At 45.3% G+C, this 21,240-nt stretch overlaps 1 protein-coding gene across 1 annotated transcript; it reads right to left on the bottom strand.

The window, feature by feature from the left end:
- Nucleotides 1-759: 759 nt before the first annotated feature.
- On the bottom strand, nucleotides 760-17,175 carry LOC107203958 (rho GTPase-activating protein 20-like). The gene is made up of 14 exons (XM_015626663.2): nucleotides 17,071-17,175; nucleotides 14,320-14,490; nucleotides 13,643-13,792; nucleotides 13,078-13,119; nucleotides 12,279-12,363; nucleotides 11,331-11,408; nucleotides 11,081-11,147; nucleotides 9,626-9,814; nucleotides 8,715-8,890; nucleotides 8,033-8,194; nucleotides 6,847-6,956; nucleotides 5,732-5,921; nucleotides 5,029-5,146; nucleotides 760-4,480 (listed from the first exon to the last, which is right to left on the bottom strand). The coding sequence occupies exons 1-14, from the start codon at nucleotides 17,148-17,150 to the stop codon at nucleotides 2,754-2,756; spliced, it is 3,345 nt and encodes a 1,114-aa protein (XP_015482149.1). The 5' UTR covers nucleotides 17,151-17,175; the 3' UTR covers nucleotides 760-2,753.
- Nucleotides 17,176-21,240: the final 4,065 nt, after the last annotated feature.

Raw genomic sequence — 21,240 nt, 5'->3', positions numbered from 1 at the left:
AGAGAAAGAATGGAAGCTTGTTTGCATCTCAGGGCTATACATTAAGGGAAAATGTGGCCTTCCTGGGGCAGAAAGCCAACCAAGTGTCTGTGTATTTGTTATTACTTGTTATGAGCAAGCTGGAGTCTATGGAACATTTTCAAGATTGGTCTCTGAGTTGCATTATTGTCTGTCTCATGGAAAAGGAGGGCTGCAAATTTCCAAGCCCAGAACTCTGTTTTGTGCTATGTTTTGCAGGATTTTGTTTTGTTTAAAATAAAGAAAAATGCTATAGTACAGACCTGGGTTAGAGCAGCTATCCAGGGAACTGTGTCCACACTAGGCAGCCTAAGATGAGGCAAGGGAAACTGTGTTTTTCCCTGCCTCTCCCAGTGTTTCTCTAAACGAATCTAAGTTTCTTGTGATTCTTTCAGGTGATGCAAATTGTAAGCTCTTACTCTGCACTTGGTTAGGTTCCCTTTGACCTGAGTCCAGCCACTGAGTTTACAATCTGTTAGTATGTTTAGAATACAGAATAATCTCTTTTACAAGAATAGGCAGGCTTTTCTTATAATATTTAGTGCTGTTTCACCTTCTTGACAAGACAAGAGTAATACCTGGACTGCTGTGCTGGCAGAGGGCTTCTTGCCAGCGTGGCCAGCCTGGCAGACCTGGGCTGGAGGTGAGTGTGTTTCACAGCAGTTCAGTGCAAATGCCACCACCCTGACACAGGGGAGAGGGGAGGAAGAGCAAGGGAACAAAAGGTGACAACACCACAACGACAACTCGTGTGTCTTTTATTAAAACAGTTACAACTGTAGCTCTGGAAAAAAAGACTGTGGATGCCTTGTTCACATGTGAGGAAAATTATGGTGGTGGAGTCATATTATGATTATATACACCTTTCATTATACAAGGGCCACAAAGGTGATCTGGGACAGAGTGCCACATCTGAGAGTTAAACACCCTTCATCTAACAAAACAAACTGTATACACCTTGGAAAGTGGGCTCTGGGCTTCCCCCTGGTTCCCTTGCCCTAGTATTTGATGATGTGAATTTGGAGTGCTGGGCTGGGTTCCTGTCACTGACCCTCATATGCACCTGGCAGATGAGCAGAGGGATCTGACACCTGATAATTTTACAGAGGTGGCTCTCCCCTCTGTGCAAGGACTGAACCATGGCAGCTGTCATGCAGCTCCAGCTCTGGCTATTTGCAGACGCTCAGCAGCTTGCAGGGATAGTTATTCCACAAGCAGAACCTCTCAGTCATCAGAATTCATGTATTTCTCTCTTCTTTCACCCATTCACTGTTCACTGACTAAAAGGATTGTCTCTCTGACAGATACCACCATAGAAAACTCTCATGTAACTTTCAACTGAACCATCCCAAACCTTTTAACCTTTGAGACTTTTCCCACTGTTTTCTTAAAACAACCTGTCAAACTAATGTGGTGCTGTCAGCATCTTTTTAGATCTCAGCTGGCAGTGTCACAGCCCTCTAACAAGTCCCTTTACATCTGTGGCACTTTTGAGCATGGCTTTGAGGGATGCTTCAGGAGTCCACTGGCTGCATCTCTTTGGTTGTCCTTACCAGCAGCCTGCTTAGCACACCCCTGCCTGGAATTCCCCATACTTAATTCTGCTGGAGCACACAGGGCCACACACTCTGCTGAGTGGGAAGTCAGTGTTTCTCTGAGCCAGCATCAGTGATGAAGCCTGGACAGTTTCAGTGTATGGACTGACAGCTTTCTGGCCACATGAGACTTTCTTTTGCATCTACTCAACAACATTCCTGACAACTTCCACAACTCCTTGACCTCATGCTAAAACCAAGCCCTACTCAAATCCCTCTCAGCATGACTAGGAATTTGATCAGTTGCCTCATCCACACTGCCTCTAGAAAGAGGCATCAGCATTGACAGAAAATTGTCAACTTTCACTAGGACTGAAACTCCTAGCTACTGAGCTACTCCCAGAAGACAGAGAAGAACATTCACATCCCTGTCAAGGTGACAGTACTAAAATCCTTTATAGCAACTGTGTCCCTGTCAAATGCTAACTTTGGGGAAGGCAGGAGAAGCAAGAATCACTGCATAGTTAATTCCAGAAAAAAGCAATCTTGGGCTTAAAATGATACACATGCTATCTGTCAGTGAATGCTGGACTTTGGACTCTGGGCTCCAGCTGCTGATTTTGGAACCCAGCCTCAACCAATAATGGATGTGGGCTTTGAGCTAGACCAGAGTAGACAACAGATGAGCCAAGTGAAGCAGCAGTGATTTCTGGAATGAAGGTAAAGGATGAATGGTTGTGATGAACAGTGAATAATGGTGGGTTTTGTGCAAGTGTAAAGATTTTTAACTAATTCTTATGGAGCATTAGCTGTCCCTGTTGTCCAGTCATCCACATACATCAGCAGCTGACTGGAGAAAATAAAACAAAGTTTCTCTTTTCCTGCTATAAAAAAAGAAATGGAGTCAGGCCCTGTACAGGTCAGCTACTAAAAGGACAGGGAGAGTCTGGTGGTATTCACTCCACACCCACCCAGTGAAGTCTCTTCCCATCTGAAAAGGGCATAAAGAAAACACAAGAACAGCCCCCCCACCTCCCAACAAAATGAGTATTGAACCCCATCATTACATACACATTAGTGTCACTTTACACTTGTTGCCCCATGCAGCCTGCTAAATTCTTCACACCCTGATCATATATTACAGAATATTTTCTGTTGCACATACACAAAATAATATTTAGTTCCTCCACATCCATTGCCTTAGACAAATGTCTCTTCTGCAAACACTGCTGTGTCACGCTCCTCTGCGGCCACCTCTGCCAGAGGCTGGCTCCTGAGCCACTCCACCCTGCTCCGGAGGAGTTCCTTCTCCACTGCTTCCACCTCTGCTGCGGGACAGGGCTCGGTTTCATCGTGGTTGAAATAGTCCCTGATGGTGTTTCGGATGGAGTCGGGGAGGATGATGCGGATGGTGTGGCTGAACGTGTCAAAGCCCTTGCTCAGGGTTGGCGCCTGCGCCATTTCCACTGGTTTTCTCTCCAGCTCCTCAGGAGCAGAGGCACTTTGGGGGCTCTCTCTGTGCTCGGCCTGCAGGGATGGGACTGTAGGTTCACGGTGGTAGCGCCTGGAGATGGACTGCAGGACAAGAGGGGTGTTTTGCCCATAGAAAACTGTCTGGGGGATGTGGACTCTCACAGTCTGCAAGCTCTTGGACAGGCTCTGCTCACTACTGCTGCTGGGTGAGTCTCTGCTGCTGGTGTTTGTCACAGATCTCTCCTTTTCTCCCACTTGAGACCCCCAAGAGCTTTCTTTATTTGGGGCCACGTAAAAAGTTATCTTGGTGCGCTTCAGGCTTTCCTGGTTCAGAGGGCAGTCATCAATGCCTTTGATTTCTATGTTCTTCACTGCCTTCTCCCTGTGCTGCTGCTGGCTGACCTGTGGGGATGTCTCACTGGATGGGCTGGCAGCTGGGTACTCAGGGTTTTGCTCAAACTCTTTGGTATAATCCTGGCTCCTGAGCCCTGGGCCAGGAGCTGAACAACTCAGCTGTCTCTCATCTTCTTCCCAGTCAATGTCAGTAAATGGGCTTCCCATGGCAGCTCTGCTGACACATGGAAAACTTTTCTGCTCTCCTGAGCAGTGACTGCTCTCTCCAGCCTTGGGTTCATCCTCATGAAAACCATCCAGATGTAAAGGCACAGGAGATGTGAAGGATTTGTGCCACTCTTTTTGGGACCTCTTGACAGCCATGGGAGACACAGCATGAAGCCTGGCAGAAGTGCCAAACATGAATGGCAGGGATGAGACATCTGTGGGGCTAATGGCTGATGACTCTGAGCAGTAGGAGAAAGCACTGTCTAAGGAGCTGAGTGAGGAGGCAGACGGGGAGGTGGTGGTAGAGGACAGACTGGAGAAGCTGGACCTGTTGGACAGGCTGGACTTCTGAAGGCTGAGCTGCTTCACCCTGGAGGTGGTCTGAGGTGACTGCCACAAGTTCTGCCTGGCCTTATTAACCCCAGGGCTTAGGCCTTCATCAATCAGCTTCTGGCTCTCCATCTGCAGCTGCCTGAGCCTGTGGATGTAGTCTGTGTGGCTGCTCATGATGGTGGCATCGCAGCTGGACTGGCGGGCCACTGGCTCATGGCTCTGTGCAGGCAGCTGGGAGCTGAGGCAGACGCTGGGTTCTGAGGAGCACCGGTCCCTGGCCGGGCTGAGCGAGCGTATGGAGCCAATGGAACAGAAGGAGCCATCCTCCTCCAGGAGCTCGTAGCTATCTGCACTGGCATTGGTCTGGGCTTTGCTTTGGTAGCAGGCTGTGATTTCACTGAACAAGTCCCAGTCTTCCTGATCCTCATCAAGTAACAAGCTGCTGGGTGTGTCAAAAATGGCATCTGTTTCAGATTCCAGGTGGTGCTTTGGCCCTTCTGGATCACAAGTGGAAAACTCTAGCTCATCAGAGGAATCATCATGCTGAGCCAAGCCTATATCTGGGGCAGAGAACACAAATTAATTTGTTTCCATATATATAGTACCTCACAACTAAAACAGGGAAATTATATCAAGAAAAACAAAGATGATCCATTATTCTCAAAGAAAATAAAAAAAAAATCTGGCTTAATGTCCAGTTTTCACCACTGGCCTGTATTCATAGGATAGTTAATAGAGACAACTCCATCTCTTTCCATACAAACAATGTGGTTTAGTTTTGCAGAACTAACCTGGAAAATGAAAATACTGCTGGGATGTGGCAGTCCTGAGGCTACACTAAATTCTTGCAATGGCTAGACTAGGTTTAACAGCAGCCACAGAGAAAGGCAACCATCCCTAGGGACACATTGGAGTTTCTGCAGCTCAGCTCTCTGCTTTGCTATCTCTTCCTGCTTATGCTTGACAGGGAAAAGGAAAACCAAACCCAGCTGGTTTTCAATGCTGTTCTTTAGAAGAAACATGAAGGTAAAGCAAACTATTTTGTCTGAGGACTTTATCTACTAAAAGATTTTAAATATTTCTGGAAGATTTGCTACCACAAACTTACCCAGAGATTCTGCTGAGTTTTTGGACTTCTTTTTGTCAGGTCTTTGGAACAAGGAAGCAATATCACCCCCAAAAATCTCTCCTGAGTTTTCAATCAAAAACTGGACTAACAAGGCCACCTGGCAGAGACAGGAATTCACAGATTCAGTTTCATGAAAACAGAGCAAGTAAAATCATACCCAGATCATTCCCTTTTTTTACAAAGATGCAATTTCCTCAAGAAGCTGTTAATAATGTGGCAGTGCATCTGTATGAACACCTGAGGCAAGAATATGAACTATGCAAACTGGTACTGTGAGCCAGGTATAGCACATTCTACAGTTTCCCTCACTATTGCTTACACCTCATAAGCTACAAGCAAGCATTCCTCTTTTCTGGTGCACTGTTGTGCTCATTGCTTACTTTGTCCCAGCTGAGGTGGCACTGCCCAACTTAAGCTGCTCCAATTTTCTTGTGCTTGTTTGACCATATAGGAAGTTCATCTGGTACAGCAATCACTGTTTTCCTTTTCACCCTGAACAGTCTGAGCAGCTAAACTGCTCCCAGCATGGGCACAGCTGCACAGAGGAAAGGATGGGGCCTGGATGACACTCAGCCAGCACTGTCACTGGCCCTATGCCTTCCTTTGGACTACAAATGGCAGTGCCCATAAAAAAACAGTGAAAGGGGAACACAGAGGTGAGGCTAAGCCCATGGAAGATTACCTTCTTTGTAGACCGGCTCTCCTCTTCAGGTCCAGTGGGACTTGGTAGCCACAGCATATTGGGTGCTATGCAAAGAGCCAGGTTAAAGGCATTCATCTGATTCACTCCAGAATTCTGCTCAATATGATGGAGGACTCCAAAGAGGTGTCTGAGTAAGATGAGGTTGGCCTCTGGAAGCTGGTTGACGAGACTATTCAGGGAGTGGGAAAAAAAACAACAATGCTGTTCACAAACATCTGCTCTTTGAATTCCAGAAGTTACATCCCAAAGCTTTTCCCCCCTCCTGCCCCTTTGTACCCAACCTGAGACATCCACATTTGATAATAAGGTGAATCTGTGTCACTCCCCTCCATCAACTCATGTGAGAGCCACAACTCTGCATCCAAATTGCCCATTTGCTCTGGTCACAGAGCGGGAGGGACAAGAGACTTGGGTTCAGAGCATGTGGGAGGCAACCCCCAATGTCTTCACCAAACAGGGACCACCCAGAGGAGACAGGAGACAGCTCCAGGCCAGCAGCATGCCAGACCATGCCACTGCCATGTCATGTGCTATGGAGAACGTGGAGGAAGAAGGCCCAGGCTAAATTGTAAGGTTAAAAAACTGAGCTGAGCCACGGTTGAATAAATGGGATGTGCAACAGGAGACTGATAAACTGCTCATGCTCAAGGCAGCAGTTTCAAGGCAGTAAAGCTGTTTTCAAGGTCCATGTCTCCACCTTGACAGGGCTGTTTCTTCTAACTGCCAATATGATGATCAGCCTCATTTTGTGCACATAAGAATAAAGTTACTGTCATTAAAGATCTAATTCTTCTACAGTAGAAGCACTCCTGGTTGCTGAATTATTATGCTTTTTCAGTTTACTTGTTCTGGCAATTTGAACTAATCATCAGAAGAGAATTTTTAAATTAGTTTTTGGGGGTCAGAAATGTTAAGGATGTTCAAAAAAGACCATTGAAAAGAAATTTTTCTAATCAGTGACACTGGCAATCAGGAACAGCTCCTTCAATGCCTGGAGCATTGCCAGTAGTCTCCCAGAAAATGAAGGTGATTCTTTGGGCCATATGATCCCCCTTTTCCCACCAAAAGAAACTTTTACAAAGGATTTTACAAACCTTTTGATAGCTTCAATCTTATGTACCCGATTTTCTGTGTCCACAGCTTCCATCCACAGTCCGTGCATGTCTGAGGATAGAACACTGTCAGGTATATTTCGGAGAAAATCCTGAATTAAATATATATATGCAGAGCAGTCTGGTCAGTTTTGAATTCCTGGTTTCAGTTTCACAATGCATATAGTCACTGTTTATTCATATTAAGCACAAGATAAAACAAGACACTACACAAACATCTCCCCTCCCATGCCCACCTCAGGCTCTTCTATGACAGCACTGCAGGATGAACAGGCAGCCCTCCTGTTTTGCCCCTCCTCCAGAGCAGGACTGACTTCCAGTCCAGCAGACTCAGCCCTGAGGCTCTGCACAGATGTCTCTGAAACATTTCTCAGCTAGGAGGACTGCTGTTTTTTCTCAGGGGACTATTCAACAACTCAATATATGTCTTGTATTGGGAAGTGCCTGAATATCAGGACAACAAGAAAAAAGGGGATTTTTTGGGGGATACTTTGGTACCTAAATTACACTGACCAGATTTAATTGCCAGTACAAAATACAGGCTTTTCTTTATTGAAACATGGGTCTTATCACAAGCTTCATCCCCCCAACCACCACAACCCCTCTGCTTGGATTTAGCAGCTGCTTTCCCTCATGCCTGCTGGCTGATCAGAGGGTGAAGGCTGGGAGTCCAGAGAGCACAGGTCAGCTCCTGTTTTGAGGATTTCAAAGCAGCTGCCCTCAAGTGGCACAAGTCTTCCCAAACCTTCTGCAGCCTCTTCCTTGCATTCAGAAATGACAAAGAACGTCTATGCTGCTGACACCAAAGGGTTTTGTGCATATGTCAGTGCAGCATCTGTCATGTTATTTGGCCCTGTAGAGACATCATGAATGCCTTGCAGGTGGACATCACTGTATTTCCTGCTGGGGGTGGTTTGTTACCAGGAGGTGCCAAAGGAAGCCCCATCCTGAGGAGCTGAACATGTCTGCATGTGAAAACTAGGGTCACTGTACTGGGCAGACACCTCTGTGTACACAAACACACAAAAACACCATCAGGTGAACATGTTCCATGCTGGAAAATGCTTTCTGTTTCCCTGAAATCCTCCCCACCCATAAAGACTCATTGCTTCCTTAAGGAAGAAAGATACCATTAGCTCAGGCAGCTGAGTTACTTGGCCAAACATACCGTGATGACAGCTGCAGCTACAAAGACTGACTCTCCATCCACCTGAACATCATCTCCAGAGTTCAGCTTCTCTTTCAATTCCTTGCAAGTCTTGGCATTGGCAGAACGTCTGAAAATGCCCCTAGTAGAGGGACCTTCATGGTACAAGAGGAGCAGCATATCCTAAGAAATAAAACAGTTGTACTTTAGAGCCTAACACTTTACCCTCTTGTTTATTATACACCATGTGTTGTAATGTAATTAGCAGAAGATCAAGTCAGTAATGGGAAGAAAACAATACAAGAAATTTATCCTGATCTAACTAGGGACAAGAGCCTGGCAGCCAAGCTGCAGATACAGTTTATGCGGGCACGCTTATCCTGTGACAAGTGTGAGCCCAGGGGACTCTTGTAGTGAGAGAGTTCTAGGCTACATAGCAGGGCAGGATCCACTGATGTTTCCCCTTGTCATCTGGTGATGACCTGGAGACACCTACTGAAACAGGACAGACATCTGTGAATGAAGTGATAGGGATTACCCAGGAGAGAGTTGTTCCCACCCTTGTTACTGAGCTGAGTCTGGGTCACAAGTAAACAATGGTCCTCTTCCCCATTCAATCCTCATAAATGCTGCAAGTGGCTTTAAACGTTGGGCTAAACACATCAAGTTTATGTCAAGACAAGCAGTCCAGGCTGCTGCTTACCATGATTGGCTTGGGAAGGATTCCATCAGGACAGACAGAGGACAGGGACAGGCCGAAGAGTTTGCGTGGTGTGGTAGGTGACTGGGAAGGAGGGCTGCCCGTGGGGGTGCTGGTGCTGCGGCGCAGGGCCCAGTCAATCAATGACTTCTTCCTCTTGGTGTGTTTCTGCAGTGACTCTGAAAGAAAACACAGACTTTCACACACCTGTCTGTCCTCCTGCTGGACACTGAGTGATCTACAGTGGAGCCAGAGTTCCCAGCAAAACAAGCACTTTCTACCTTCACCTGTTTATTAACTGCACTCTTAATGGGGATGGCTAGACAATATACACAAGTGAAACCACTTGTTCATCTCTCAACCATCAGCAAAACTCTCAATCATCATTCTTCAGAGAACCTTGCTGTCTCTGCAGAGCAAGAATCACTTTGCTCTTATGACCAGTGATAGGCCTTGAGAAAATAGCATGAAGCTGAGTCAGGGGAGGTTTAGGTTAAATCTCCAGAAAAGGTTTTTCACCCAGAGGGTGGCTGAGCGCTGGAACAGGATCCCAGGGCAGTGGTCACAGCATCAAGGCTGTCTGAGTTCACGGAGCACATGCACAATGCTCTCAGGCAAATGGTGGGTTCTTGGGTACAGGGCCAGGACTTGATGATACTGATGGTTCTCTTCCAACTCAGCATTTTCTATGATTCTATTACAATGACTTGCAGGTGAAGACTAATGAAGGACTGAAAGCTAAGTCTGAACAGTTGCACAGAGAAATTTCACGTCTCTGCAATCTCTTCCTCTTTACATTACATTCAGGTATGAGAGCAAGTCTGGGATACATGTATGATGCCATGAGAGTTCAGCAATGCAGTGGAGAGCAATAAAATCTCTATCTGGCTGTACCACACTCCTGCAGCCCCTACCTCTCCTCAGCTGCATCGGAGCTTGGAGTCTGGGTTTCAAGACAAACTGACACTGTTTTTCCTTTGGGAGCTGAGCAAGGAAGGAAGCCTCTGTCCCATCAGCCAGGAGAGTGTTATTGTTGGTTTTTTGTTGCTGGTCAGCAGAGTCCCGGAGACAGCTCAAGGCGATGCTGAAGGGATGCTCGTGCCCTGTTGAGCAGAGTTGTGGAAAGAGCAAGCAAAGATGCTGAGCTATGGTGAAAACTTATTGTTATTGGAAGATTCCAGCTTTGGTGATCTCCATGATGAACGCTTAGAACTTAATAGACAAAATTCCGTGTTTTATTTTAAAATGTTTATTCTATTTCTGAAATCATCCCCTACACATCTGTAGCACTCTTCTCCATTGTGACTGTCCTCAAGGCCCCCATATACACACCTACCCTCCCTCAAGCCTGAAGAGTTCCTAAAACCTAAACACAAATAGTTAAAAAGGAAATTTTTCAAATAAACAGCCTGCAAAGGCATTGATGCAAGTGGCCCACATATGCTCATGAGGTCAATTTAGTATTGGATTAAGATAACAACCCATATGCAACAAAGTGGGTTTTCAATATGATACAACGATTTGTGTGGAAGGCAATTTCATTATTTGTGAACTGAAATGCAATGAAAACTAATTGAGTACTGAAAAAGTAGGATAAACATGTTAGCTTCCTAACTAGAGGTCTATATGTCTCCAACAGACCTTCAAAAAATCTGCTTCTTTCAATTGCCAAAGTGCTTTCCTCTAGATCTAACACACTCTTGCTGAATGACCACCTGACTGCAGCAACTGGTTTGGTTCTGACAGGGCCCAAAGGCAAAGGGCCTGGGGAGTGTCAGGAGATGCTCTGTCTGGCAGAGGTCAGTGGACACCTCTATCTGACAGTGAAGGTGGGCTGAGGCTGCCCCTGACCTCCTGCTCTGCCCATGAGGAAATGCCTACAAAGCTGAGCAGGAGACTATGATCAGCCTCCAAGCCTGTAGCCCTGGAAGCTCATACCAGCAGCCAGAGGGATTGAATTAGGCTTTGAGACATGTCCTACCCCTGCATCACATCTGCTGCAAAGAAGATATGTCTTTGGGTCAGCCTAAAGATCTGCTATTCATTTGGAGCATCTGCTGAAAAGTGTGATGGGCTCCCACCCAGAAATGCACAAATTTGCTTGGAAAAGGGAGGTAAGTGCAGTTTATGAAAGATATCATCATGCTTAGATTAAATGTGAATGCTAAGACAATAACAGCCAAGTGACATCTCACAGCAACTTGATGTCACATCTTACATCAGCAACAGTGTCCCTACTGTTACTTTTTAAGTGAAGAGTGCAATATTTGTGATGTTTCTCTGCCACACACACTAATATAATTAATCAGTTGTTCCTCTGGTGCCAGAATTAAGCACCAAAATGATGCTCAATATGGGTGGGCTCTTACCAATGAGAGGGTAAGCAGGCTCATCTTTTCCTGAGACCACCCAGAGGTGGTGTTCACTGGTCTTGTCCTGTTGGGTGAGGAATAGAGAACAGAAAAAATGTTAATTGAGAGGGGCCAGAGTGAAGCTCCATGAGGTTGCCCTCCACTCAGAAAGCAATAGACATCAAATCTACACTTATCCACACCCACAATGTCCTGTCAACCAGATGTTGCCAGCATCCTTAGCTAAAATCTGTCACCTGTCACTTACAGAGAGCCCAAGCTGTAGAAGGGTCTTCTTTATCACACTCTCTGCAGTTTCCACATTGGACACATTGACTGCAGTGTTCTAGAAAGGCAAACAGAGAAAATACAGGAAGCTCAAAGGTGAGAAGTTTGGTTGCAGTTTCTTATAGCTTCAAAATCTGGAGAAAATGTCACATCTCTGTCTAATGACTGTCTTTACTAAATGTTCATGGATGGATAAGCTGTACAAATTTGAACTACACCAGAAAGGATGATGGCTATACAACATGAAAGCTCTTCTCCACTACTTCTTCTGTCATGGGTCTATCATACCATCCAAAGATTTCATCCAGCAGAAATCACAGGAGGTGGGTGGTGCTTGGCTGCTGTGTTGGATCCCACCAGTGTTTGGCTGATTATAGTGCCACTGTCACTCTAAAGAGTGAACATGGAACATGGCAATGCTCATCAACCATGAGTGTCAGGGGTCACTCTTAGAGGGAAGAATGTCCAGGAGGCAAATGTGACCCACCAAACTCGGCATGAAGCCAAGAAAAGTATACTAGACAGGGACACATTCCAGTAAATTAGTTCAGGTCAACACACTAGTGACTCCATGATCAATATCCTCAATTCATAGCACTGGAAAGAGGAATTGACTGTGGCACTCAGCCACAAACTGTAATTAATTCTGAAGTAAAAGAAAAAGAGAAAAGAAGTCAGAGGCAAACAATAATCCTGAGAATTAAGTGCTGTTTGGTAAGGGTCTGGCTACCTCATTTCTCAAACCAAGACTCTCCAAGTGGGCTTCCAAGTGGGAAGTATGTAGATGCCTGGATGCACACCTTCTAAATCTTTTAAGCTGGGACTTGAACTTGAAGCTGGAATACCAGCACAGCCCTGCATTCCTTCCCCTACCCCACAGACCCCTGTGTAGTCTTGATCTGATGAGCAGGTTCTTAGCTTTACTTACAGAAGAACAGTTGTCGTCATCCAGCACAACGATCCGAAGGGTCAGATTCTTCACATACTCATTTTGTTTTACCTCATTGATATGCCTGAAAGTCAAAGAAAAGGGGAAGGATGTAATTTCCCAACCAAATTTGAAAAGGGCCCTAAAATTTGGATGGGACATCCTCCTTGGCACTGTAATAAATACAAGTTAATTATGACATACATTAATGTAATGTTCATAATGAGGCCACATGCTCTTACTGACTTCTTTATCTACCTGGAGCACAAAGGCTACCAATCCCCCACATTCAGTGCAGGCAGATGTGTCCTGCATAATACCTTCCAGTGCTCCCTCAGATCACTATGTTCTCCACAAATCAGAAGATTTCTTTCCCTCTGTCTCTTTATAAACACTTTTGTTTGGGTGTTAGTCGAAGGAACATATAAAACATAAAAGAAAAAGAAAAAACTGTAGCCTCTAGATGCAATGTAATGAAAAATTTAGTTAAAATCAAAAAACATCTGAAGAATGTTTTGCTAATCACTGGTGACAGTTCCACAGTGATCAGTAAAGTCGACCTCCAGCTCCAAAGGAAAAAGGATGCTTCAACAATATCATCTTCTGATGGATCCCCTTTTTTCCCAACTGTTACCACCAATTTGGTACTCTCCTAGGGACATTTATATTCAGATTTCAAAGGTGGATTTTTCAAACAGCACTCAGACATGCTGAAAATCAGAGCACAGTCTGACAGGCAAATTTCTCTAAGGCCTGTAGAGGAACCACCTGGAAGGGGGATGAAAGGAGGGTCACTTACCACAGTAATGCTGACAGCCATCGTTCCTTCACATCAGCTGAGCTGAAGACAAAAAGGGAGGCAGATCATCAAACAAGTGCTGAATGGGTAACAGCCTTTGGAAACTCTACCCAATTTCATTTATATATGGCTGTAAGTCAAAGTTGCTTCCTGCAAAGCCCTGGAACAAAAGCACAGTCCTTTCCTTCTTCTGTTCTATTTTAACAAATAACAAAAATAATAATAACACAAAAATCCCAGCAACAAACTGGAACAGGTTTCCTGTCACACTGGTGAGTGTTCAGATAAGCGACAAATCCCTTTCTGTGAAGTTGGAGTTAACTCATCTTGTGGGCCCTTGTTATTTTTGCAGTGACCTTTAATTGCTATTTTCTTCTCCTAGTGTTTCCTTCCCAATGTCTGCAGTTCCTAGAACTCCTGCTGCCAGCACAGGTTGCCTGGGTTTCAGGGTAAGGAAATGGAAAAGGAAATGGGCCCTTTAGACTCAGTCATTGTTTCACTTGACACACGGGAGACCTGAGTAGCTACTGGGATGCAGAGAGAGGTCTGATGTCTGATAAAATACCTGAAGGTGACAACATAGTTGGTGATAGGCCAGCCAATGACAAATGAATTCTCGGGACTCATCTTTTTCTCTGTCACTTCGCTGAGACAGGTGCCAGTCCACACTTCACTCAGATGCACTTGCTTTTTCAGCTTCAGGCTGGAGGAGGATCTACAATGGAAATTATTAATTCCTTAGGCCAGAGAAAAACATTTAGACCTCCAGAGTCTGATCATGCTCCTTTAAAGTCATGCAGATGCAGAGAGAGCTCTTAATTTATATGTGACAGAAGGACTCAGACTGAAAGTCAGTTTTGTCCATCTGCCTCCTGCCCTCATGGTGTATCTTCAAGCATCCTCATAAGGAAGTGGGCAAAACTGATTAGACAACCTTTTTCTTCAGACAAATGGAGTGAAACATTAATACCAAGAAGAATTTGTGAAGGTGGAAGGGGGAAATGCCACATTTCAGATCCACATTTCCAAAGAAGCATTGTTTTGGAGGCTGCTAGGTTCTCCACAACTAGATCAGAGCCTCATAGTATTACAGAATTTCATGAGTTGGAAGGTACCCACATGACCATTGAGTCCAACACCTGGCTCTGCACAGGACTGCCCCAAAAATCCCAGCACTGAGGTGCTGAGCCTAGCTTCAACAGCACCTACTGGAGAAAAGGAATGAGTGGGAATTCCTCTTACTTGGACTTGGCAATGACCAGCACATCACTGAACAAAATCAGGTGTCTTTCCTGGGTCTGCAGGCCCACAGTTAGCTGCACTCGCTCGTCCAGGATGAAGGTGGAGCCTGGGCTGCTGAACACCCCACTTGGCAGCCCATTGTCTGAATGGGAAGAGGAAAGAGTAGTTTCCCTGGAGGAATAAGAAAAATCACAAGACTTTGTCAGAAGTTTTCCTTAGAAGGGTTTGCATTTGCCTGCACAATTACCTTTACCCACCTCAGACTGCTGGAAAACTCCCTAAATGCCCACACCAAATCTTGTGAGATTAAGCTGCTGAAATAGTAGTTTTTGAGTAATTTCTCACTCAGGTAAAAGACTTACTACCTGCACATGTGTGTGAGCTATGACTTGAACATGGAAAACCCATGGCTCATTGTGTGGCTCAGCTGGGCTTCACTGCCCTTTCTGTGCGTGTTTTCCATCCAGACTGAGCAATTTGTCAGCATGAGACAAAAAGCAAAAAGAAAATGAACTTCATGTACTCATCTAATTCCAGACATCTGATTCTGGCTTGCTTGGCTGCCATCCAGCTTGTTTTCACTGAGATTCATATAGGTGCTCACCATTTCCAAAAGTCCCTGAGGGTTTTTGCATGTTGACTGCAACAAGGCAGCATGGGGATTGAACCAGACCCTCTCCCTACGCTGTCACCAGCTGGAAGAGCTCTGCCAAGTGCAATCTCCTCGCTTGCACCTCAGCACCCACAGAGCCCCTCCTCAGCACTGTTCCAGGCTCAGCTCAGCTGGCACACAGCAGCTCCCACAGCCATTCCTGCGTCTCAGCGTGTGGGATGTGCTGCGTGAACACGGAAGAGTTCCTGTTCACACAGTGTGTTCGTGTGCCTGAGCCTGACTTAGTGAACCTCTGAGACATGGCCTTAGACCAACACAGAAAAATCTTCACAGAGATCCTCCTGTGTTTACAGATAGACAAAAATATGTATCTTGCTTGCAGGCAAGGATACTTGTCTTCCCTTCATCCCTCAGCAATTCTGCTCTACCCTTTACTCTCTAGTCTGAGAACACTCTACACATAAAAAACAAACATGAGCTGAAAGTGTAGTATTTTTGACGTTATTGGTTTTAACTCAGTTTCCACTGGCCTCATAACTGAACTCAGCTGATTTCACAGGAATGAGGTTAAAACCAGCCAGTAGCTGCTTTACTGAAATCCTCCTCCAGTCACAGGAACACCTGTACCCTGACAAACAGAAATTCCCTCTTCCCTCCTCCACAGCCACCACCAAGTGAATGCTTGACTTATGCAGCTGTGGGGCTGTAAATGAGAAGCTTAATCACCTTCAGATATTATATTAAAAGCTCTCCATGTCCATCAGCTGAGCAGTGGGAGCAACAGCATCTTACAGTCCCAAGCAGTGGATTTCCTAAAGCTGGAGGATTACCCAGCTTTATAAACACAATGGCAGGCTGGCAAAAAAATCTCGCTGATGCTTTCATGGCCTAAGCAAAGATGGCATTGGACCAGCTCCCTCCATAGCAATCCATCACAAGAAATATTTAAAGCTTCCCTCCCTCACGAGGAGGTCCTCCAGCCAAATAAAGTCAAGAATTTCTTTCTCTTCCTCACTTTTTTTTCCCCTACTGCAATTTAGAGGGGGTGGGAGGAAGGAAAAAGAAGTCACATAACTTGGTCAAATGACAACCAAGTGGAAATCAGTCCTGCCCTTCTTATTAAATGATCCTGTGAGACTGACACCCCTGCTCCATTCCAGAGAAGCAGGCTGTACTGTGCATCGATCACCAATGGTGTGACACAAATGGGATATTCTTTGGGAGGGCTGGTCCAGATCAAAGTGTCAATCAGTTCTGCTTTATCTTCTGTTTCTTACAAGGAAAGAAAAAATCAAACTAAACAAATCCCCCAGGAAATTTACACGGCTGCAATCAGAGCAAGGCAGAAAGGACGATGGTATCCCCTTATCTGTCTCTAGCAGTGACACAGTGCTGCAGGAGGGGATGAGGTCAAGGAGGACTCAGCTCCCACTGGACTGAGGTGCTCAGAGCTAAGTCAGAACATTTAGTGTTTCAGCAGAAGATGTGCATGTCTGGCATGTGGCTCCCTGTCTGCTGACACTCCTGGTGCCTCACACTGCAGGAGCAACGCATCAGCAGACTTGATGGAGCTGCAGACGTGGAGGCAGCTTTCCACCTGAGCTGGCAGTAAGGGAAAGCTGCTGTCCCCTGACAGGGCTGGCCTGGAGCACGTCTGGCTCTGGAGCCTTTTCTGGCAAATGTCCTGAGCTGATGCCATCCTGCACAGGGCTGTCAGGGCCTGGGCATGCCTCCCACCATTCCCTCCATCTCCAGAAGCAGCTCCAGCCCCCTCACCTGCCCAGATGTACCTATAGCTGAGCCAGAAGCAATTCTCAGGACTATCCCTCCCACTGGCAGTCCAGCACGTGGAGCAGGGGCTGCAGGGAGCTCTGTTAGTGAGTAACCTTGGGGTGGCTGGACAGGGAAACTCTGAGGTGGAATGCCAGGATGCTCCCCAGGGTGCTAAATCTGCATCATCCCATGTCCTGCAACCCACCACGTCTGTCTGGTGCCTCATCCCCCTCCACCTGCCCCTGCCTGCCCCTGCCGCAGGACCAAATTGCCCTCAACACTGTTAAATTAATTTGAAACCAGTGTGATTTCAGTCTGTGTAGGCAGAAAGATGGAAACAGGAGTCAAAAAGGTATTTTTTCTACCTGGAATGGGATTTTGATTTGCCAAGAGCTTTAGTAATGGCAGATGAGGTAGATCGTCTTCTTTGGACAATGGGCTTCATCTTCTGCAAGACAAAAAGATGTTCAAGTTAGCCTGGCCACCTTGGAAGCAGATCTGCTCATTTCACTCTACAAATGTTCTTTTTGTCTAGCTAATAATCATGAAATGTCATGAAATGTCAGCACTGATCATGTGCTGTCAGACACCTCCCTCCCCTTCCTGATCATTAAAACATTGGCCAATTCTCACATTTATGTTTATACAGTCAAACTCAAAGTAATTATATGAATAAACACAGGGAAAAAACAAAGTGTGAAGTTCAAGAAAAACTTCCAAACACTCATACCATGGAATACTTTGTTAAGGAAAGGTATAGAAATAAAATTTAACACTGAACCAGACAAAGAGATGAAGAGCATATAACACTCTAAGGAGTTGTACTTTATCAGTTGGAGGAATGGATGAGGTTCTTTAGTAGATTTTTCTCTATTTTCATTTTCCATACTCACAAGTTGTTACTAGCCCCCTCTCCAGGCAGCCTAACCTCAAAACATTTGTGTCCTTTTTAACAGCCACAGCCACCAAGTCTTGTGTAACACAGAACTGGAGTTACTGTAATGGTGAGACCTTAGAGTTAGAAATGATAACTATCCAAGTCAACATATACAGAGGTCACAGGTCTCATTTTATTTGCTAAATTAATTTTGTGCTGGAGAAAGATGAGAGATTTTAGCCTGGGAGAGAAATCCTTAAATCAGTGACTCTTGATTAGTAAGCATGGGAAAATCTGTCCCGTGGCTCATTTCTAATTTCAGCATTTGCCTATGTTAGAGCTTTAAGTACCAGAGTTCAGAGCATGTTGAGACTTACTGATCTTTTGACTTCTGAATGTTACAAAATATGAAAAATTCTAAGAATAAAAGAAACCATGATTGCTGGTTGATGAGGGAGAGCTCTTATGGGGAAAGTATGTTGCTTTTGTTAACTGTACACTTTTCAAGGTCTGTGCTGAACAGTGAAAACATTCACTGCACGTGAGCTCACTGGTCCCATCTCTGGAGATGCAAGGCTGTTACAGCTCAGCACCTTATGACAACATTACCATTCTTGTGATGTCAGAGGAAGGTATTATCCTCATATCAGTGATGGAAACATGAAGGACAGGGTCATTTCAGTCTTTTTGCATGACTAGTGTTCACCACATTGTGTCTGGTTTTTCAGAGCAAACTGGAAGGCTGGCTGGGGCTGGTTTGAAGTAATTGCTTCTGTTTGCTCTCCCTGGAGCTACAGGAGCTCAGCACAGCTGCAAGTCTGTCTCCAGGTGTTTGTGTGAGAAAATAAAAGTTGGTGGAAGTGATTTAATGCTGTTCAGAAAGGAAATCCACGGCAGAGGCTGGAGTGGAGAAAAGGGACATCCTCCTCATCTCCCATTCAGTTTACAAGACACCTTTTGACTTCTGCAGCCAAGGACCTGGGAATCCTACAGGCTAGAACTTTCTACAACACAGACTCATGACTCCATGCCTGATCAGGTCCAACAAAGGCCTCCAAAGCACAAATGACCTTGTGAAAAAGAATGTATGATTACATAACACAAAGTTAGAGTGGGCTTGCAAGTATGATTTAATAAATCAATTTCCTAATATATGAATATTCAGCTTTGCAGTATCAGTAGTGCTCCCTGAGTAGGTTCTCTGGGTGCATGTACATATGTAGTCAGAGGCAGATGGCAATTTCTCCCTCATATCCTGCTGTGACACTGCCAAGCAAAAATCTGTCTTTGGAAATTTCACAAGGAGAACTGAATAAAAATAACATCAGCTTAGAAATGCTTGTTTTAAAAAAAGGAAGTCCCTACTAAAACAGAACATCTGGCTTCTGGAGGTGCCTTAATAGGAGAAAACATTCCTGCAAACGTAATGCAGCAAAGCATCAGTCATGCACTGTCTTAAGGTGGGGAGCGAGGATGGGTGTGGATGCCTGGGGGCAGACAGCAGCAGCTCCAGCTGCAGAGCTCACTGATGAAGACAGGGTGAGCTGATCACCTCTGTGCCAGAGGCATTGCAGACTGCAGCAATGCCTTCAATGGCATTGTAATAAACCCTTGCTTGTGACAGTATCTTCTGTGCCAAAGAATCCCTCAGCACACAATACCTTGCTGTAGGTAAAGCAATCATTTTGGCCACCCCAAAACCACCCTCTTCTAGGGTATAAGTCATACTAAAGACATGATGGAATTTTAGTGTAGGAGAGCATTTATCTCAGAATAAATTTCAGGGAGTCAGAACTGGTGGATTTATTCTTCTGACCACAGGGAAAGGTTTCAGATGTATCTGAATGGTGGCAGCAGTGCCTTCCAAGCAGCCTTGTCTGAGGACCTGTCCTACAGGACCACCTCCAGCAGGCACTGGACTACTCCTGGGAGTCTGACAAAGACAGCACTGTGAGTTTCCAGTGAAATGCTGTGACTACAGGACACAAGGTACTCCCCATACTTGATCTCTTCAAAAAAAAAGTGCTGAAATCATCAGCTGTCCATAGGTCCAGGTGCTGTCCATCAGTTCTCCTGATCCCAAACAGACTCTGGGCAAACAAAAAAATTGTCTCCCAAGACCTCAGCCAGTCATTTTGATCCTAGCCAGTCACATTCCTTTGGCAGGACATCACTGAGATTATGGAATCCCCTTACTGTAGGTAAGGCAATCATTTTGGCCACTCTAAAACTATGATCCGACTGAGGGAATTGGACAAAACTAATTGGCACAATTTCGGGTTTAATGTACTTACTTTGCTTATTTAATAGAAGAATAATAAATTGTTCTGTCTTTGGTTTCAGTAGGCATCCAAAGTAAAATAGTTGCTTCTGTGCTCCCTCTCTGCATGAGAGAACCTAGCTGTGTACCCAATTTTAAACAATTTGAACGTGTATGGGCCAGCCCATGTAAGTGATATTTTCTTAAGGGACTGCTGGACCAGGACAGAATCTCCTAACACCTTGAGTGTTCTCTCAGTGCCATGTAAATGCACTCTGAATCCAGCATGTTTCTAAGCTCTAGTCTTTCAGTTTTCTTGCAAAAAAACCCTCCCATCTCACTACACAGAAGCAACATTACAAATCCTCTGTCTGATGTTGGAGCCCCTCACTCTCCTGCCCAAAGGCTGGGCTCGAGCAGAGCTGGCTGGGCTCCGAGGGGGTGGCTGGTGGCTCCCAGCCAGGCTCACCTGGCTGCCAGCAGCGATGGGCAGCCCTTGCCCATGAGCATTGCTTCTAGATGAAGAGCACCTCCTTGTGCTCCTCCACACTGGAGCCAGGGAGTGCTTTTCCTGTTGGTCAGCTCTGCTCTCATTCACTGGGCACAGAATCAGAGAACCGCTGAAGGACATGGTGTGATCTCTGTGCTGTTTTGGTGGCATGGAAACAGATACTCATTTACCCAACATACTCTGGAAGTGCTTGAACACTTCTAACACTCTGGACCATGTTTGTGCATTACTCATCTCTGAGCTGCTGATTTTAGCTGTGTATTTCTTGGCACCAGGGAGGTTGTGAGTCTGATGCCCTTCATTCCAAATCCATGTATGGTCTATGCTATCGGCTCAGCTGGCCAGCAGCAGTGGTTATTTTTTTTTCACCACTGACCTCTGCACTTGAATGTTATTCTCCAGATAGTTAAGGTGGGATGGAGCTGAAAAATAATGACATCTGCTAAGCACAGGGTGGATTTTCCTTCTGATAATAGTTGGTCAAAGTTTGCAATGCCTGTAGCACTGGAATGATGCTGTTTGGTTCAGTTGCCATTCAGAAATGAAAAAAAAATAATTGTATAACAGGGGTATTTTTCTGCAAAACATAAATTGAAATACTTGTTTCAGGAACATTGATACACTGTTTGTTTGAAACCATCCTGTGCTTTCTTCAACCCCAGCGTTTCAGGGTGGGGCTGCAGCACCCAGCTCACACTTCCAAGGGAAATTTGCTGCTCCCAATGCTCTTAACTGACAGGCTCTGTTACATCTTTTATGTGGACATTAAGCTGTCAGTGTCACTCTCCCGTTGTTAGACAAACAGTTCGCTTCCCAGCTGCAAAGATGATGAAAGGGTATCATATACTCTTCAAGAAAACCACCCCAAATTTTAAAAACGTGGACTC

This window comes from Parus major, chromosome 4A (genome assembly GCF_001522545.3).
Source record: "Parus major isolate Abel chromosome 4A, Parus_major1.1, whole genome shotgun sequence".
Lineage (NCBI taxonomy): Eukaryota > Metazoa > Chordata > Aves > Passeriformes > Paridae > Parus > Parus major.
The sequence above is the reverse complement of the archived record's forward strand: the minus strand, read 5'-3'. Positions and strand labels throughout refer to the sequence as shown.

Bases quoted from the DNA above. Each gene is read 5' to 3' on its own strand.
- LOC107203958 (XM_015626663.2), bottom strand. From the start codon at position 17,150: ATGAAGCCCATTGTCCAAAGAAGACGATCTACCTCATCTGCCATTACT. The intron at 13,793-14,319 runs GTAAGAGGAATT...TTTCCATTGTAG, and splicing joins CTGGTCATTGCCAAGTCCAA to ATCCTCCTCCAGCCTGAAGC. The intron at 8,891-9,625 runs GTAGGGGCTGCA...GTTTTCTTTCAG, and splicing joins TCCGATGCAGCTGAGGAGAG to AGTCACTGCAGAAACACACC.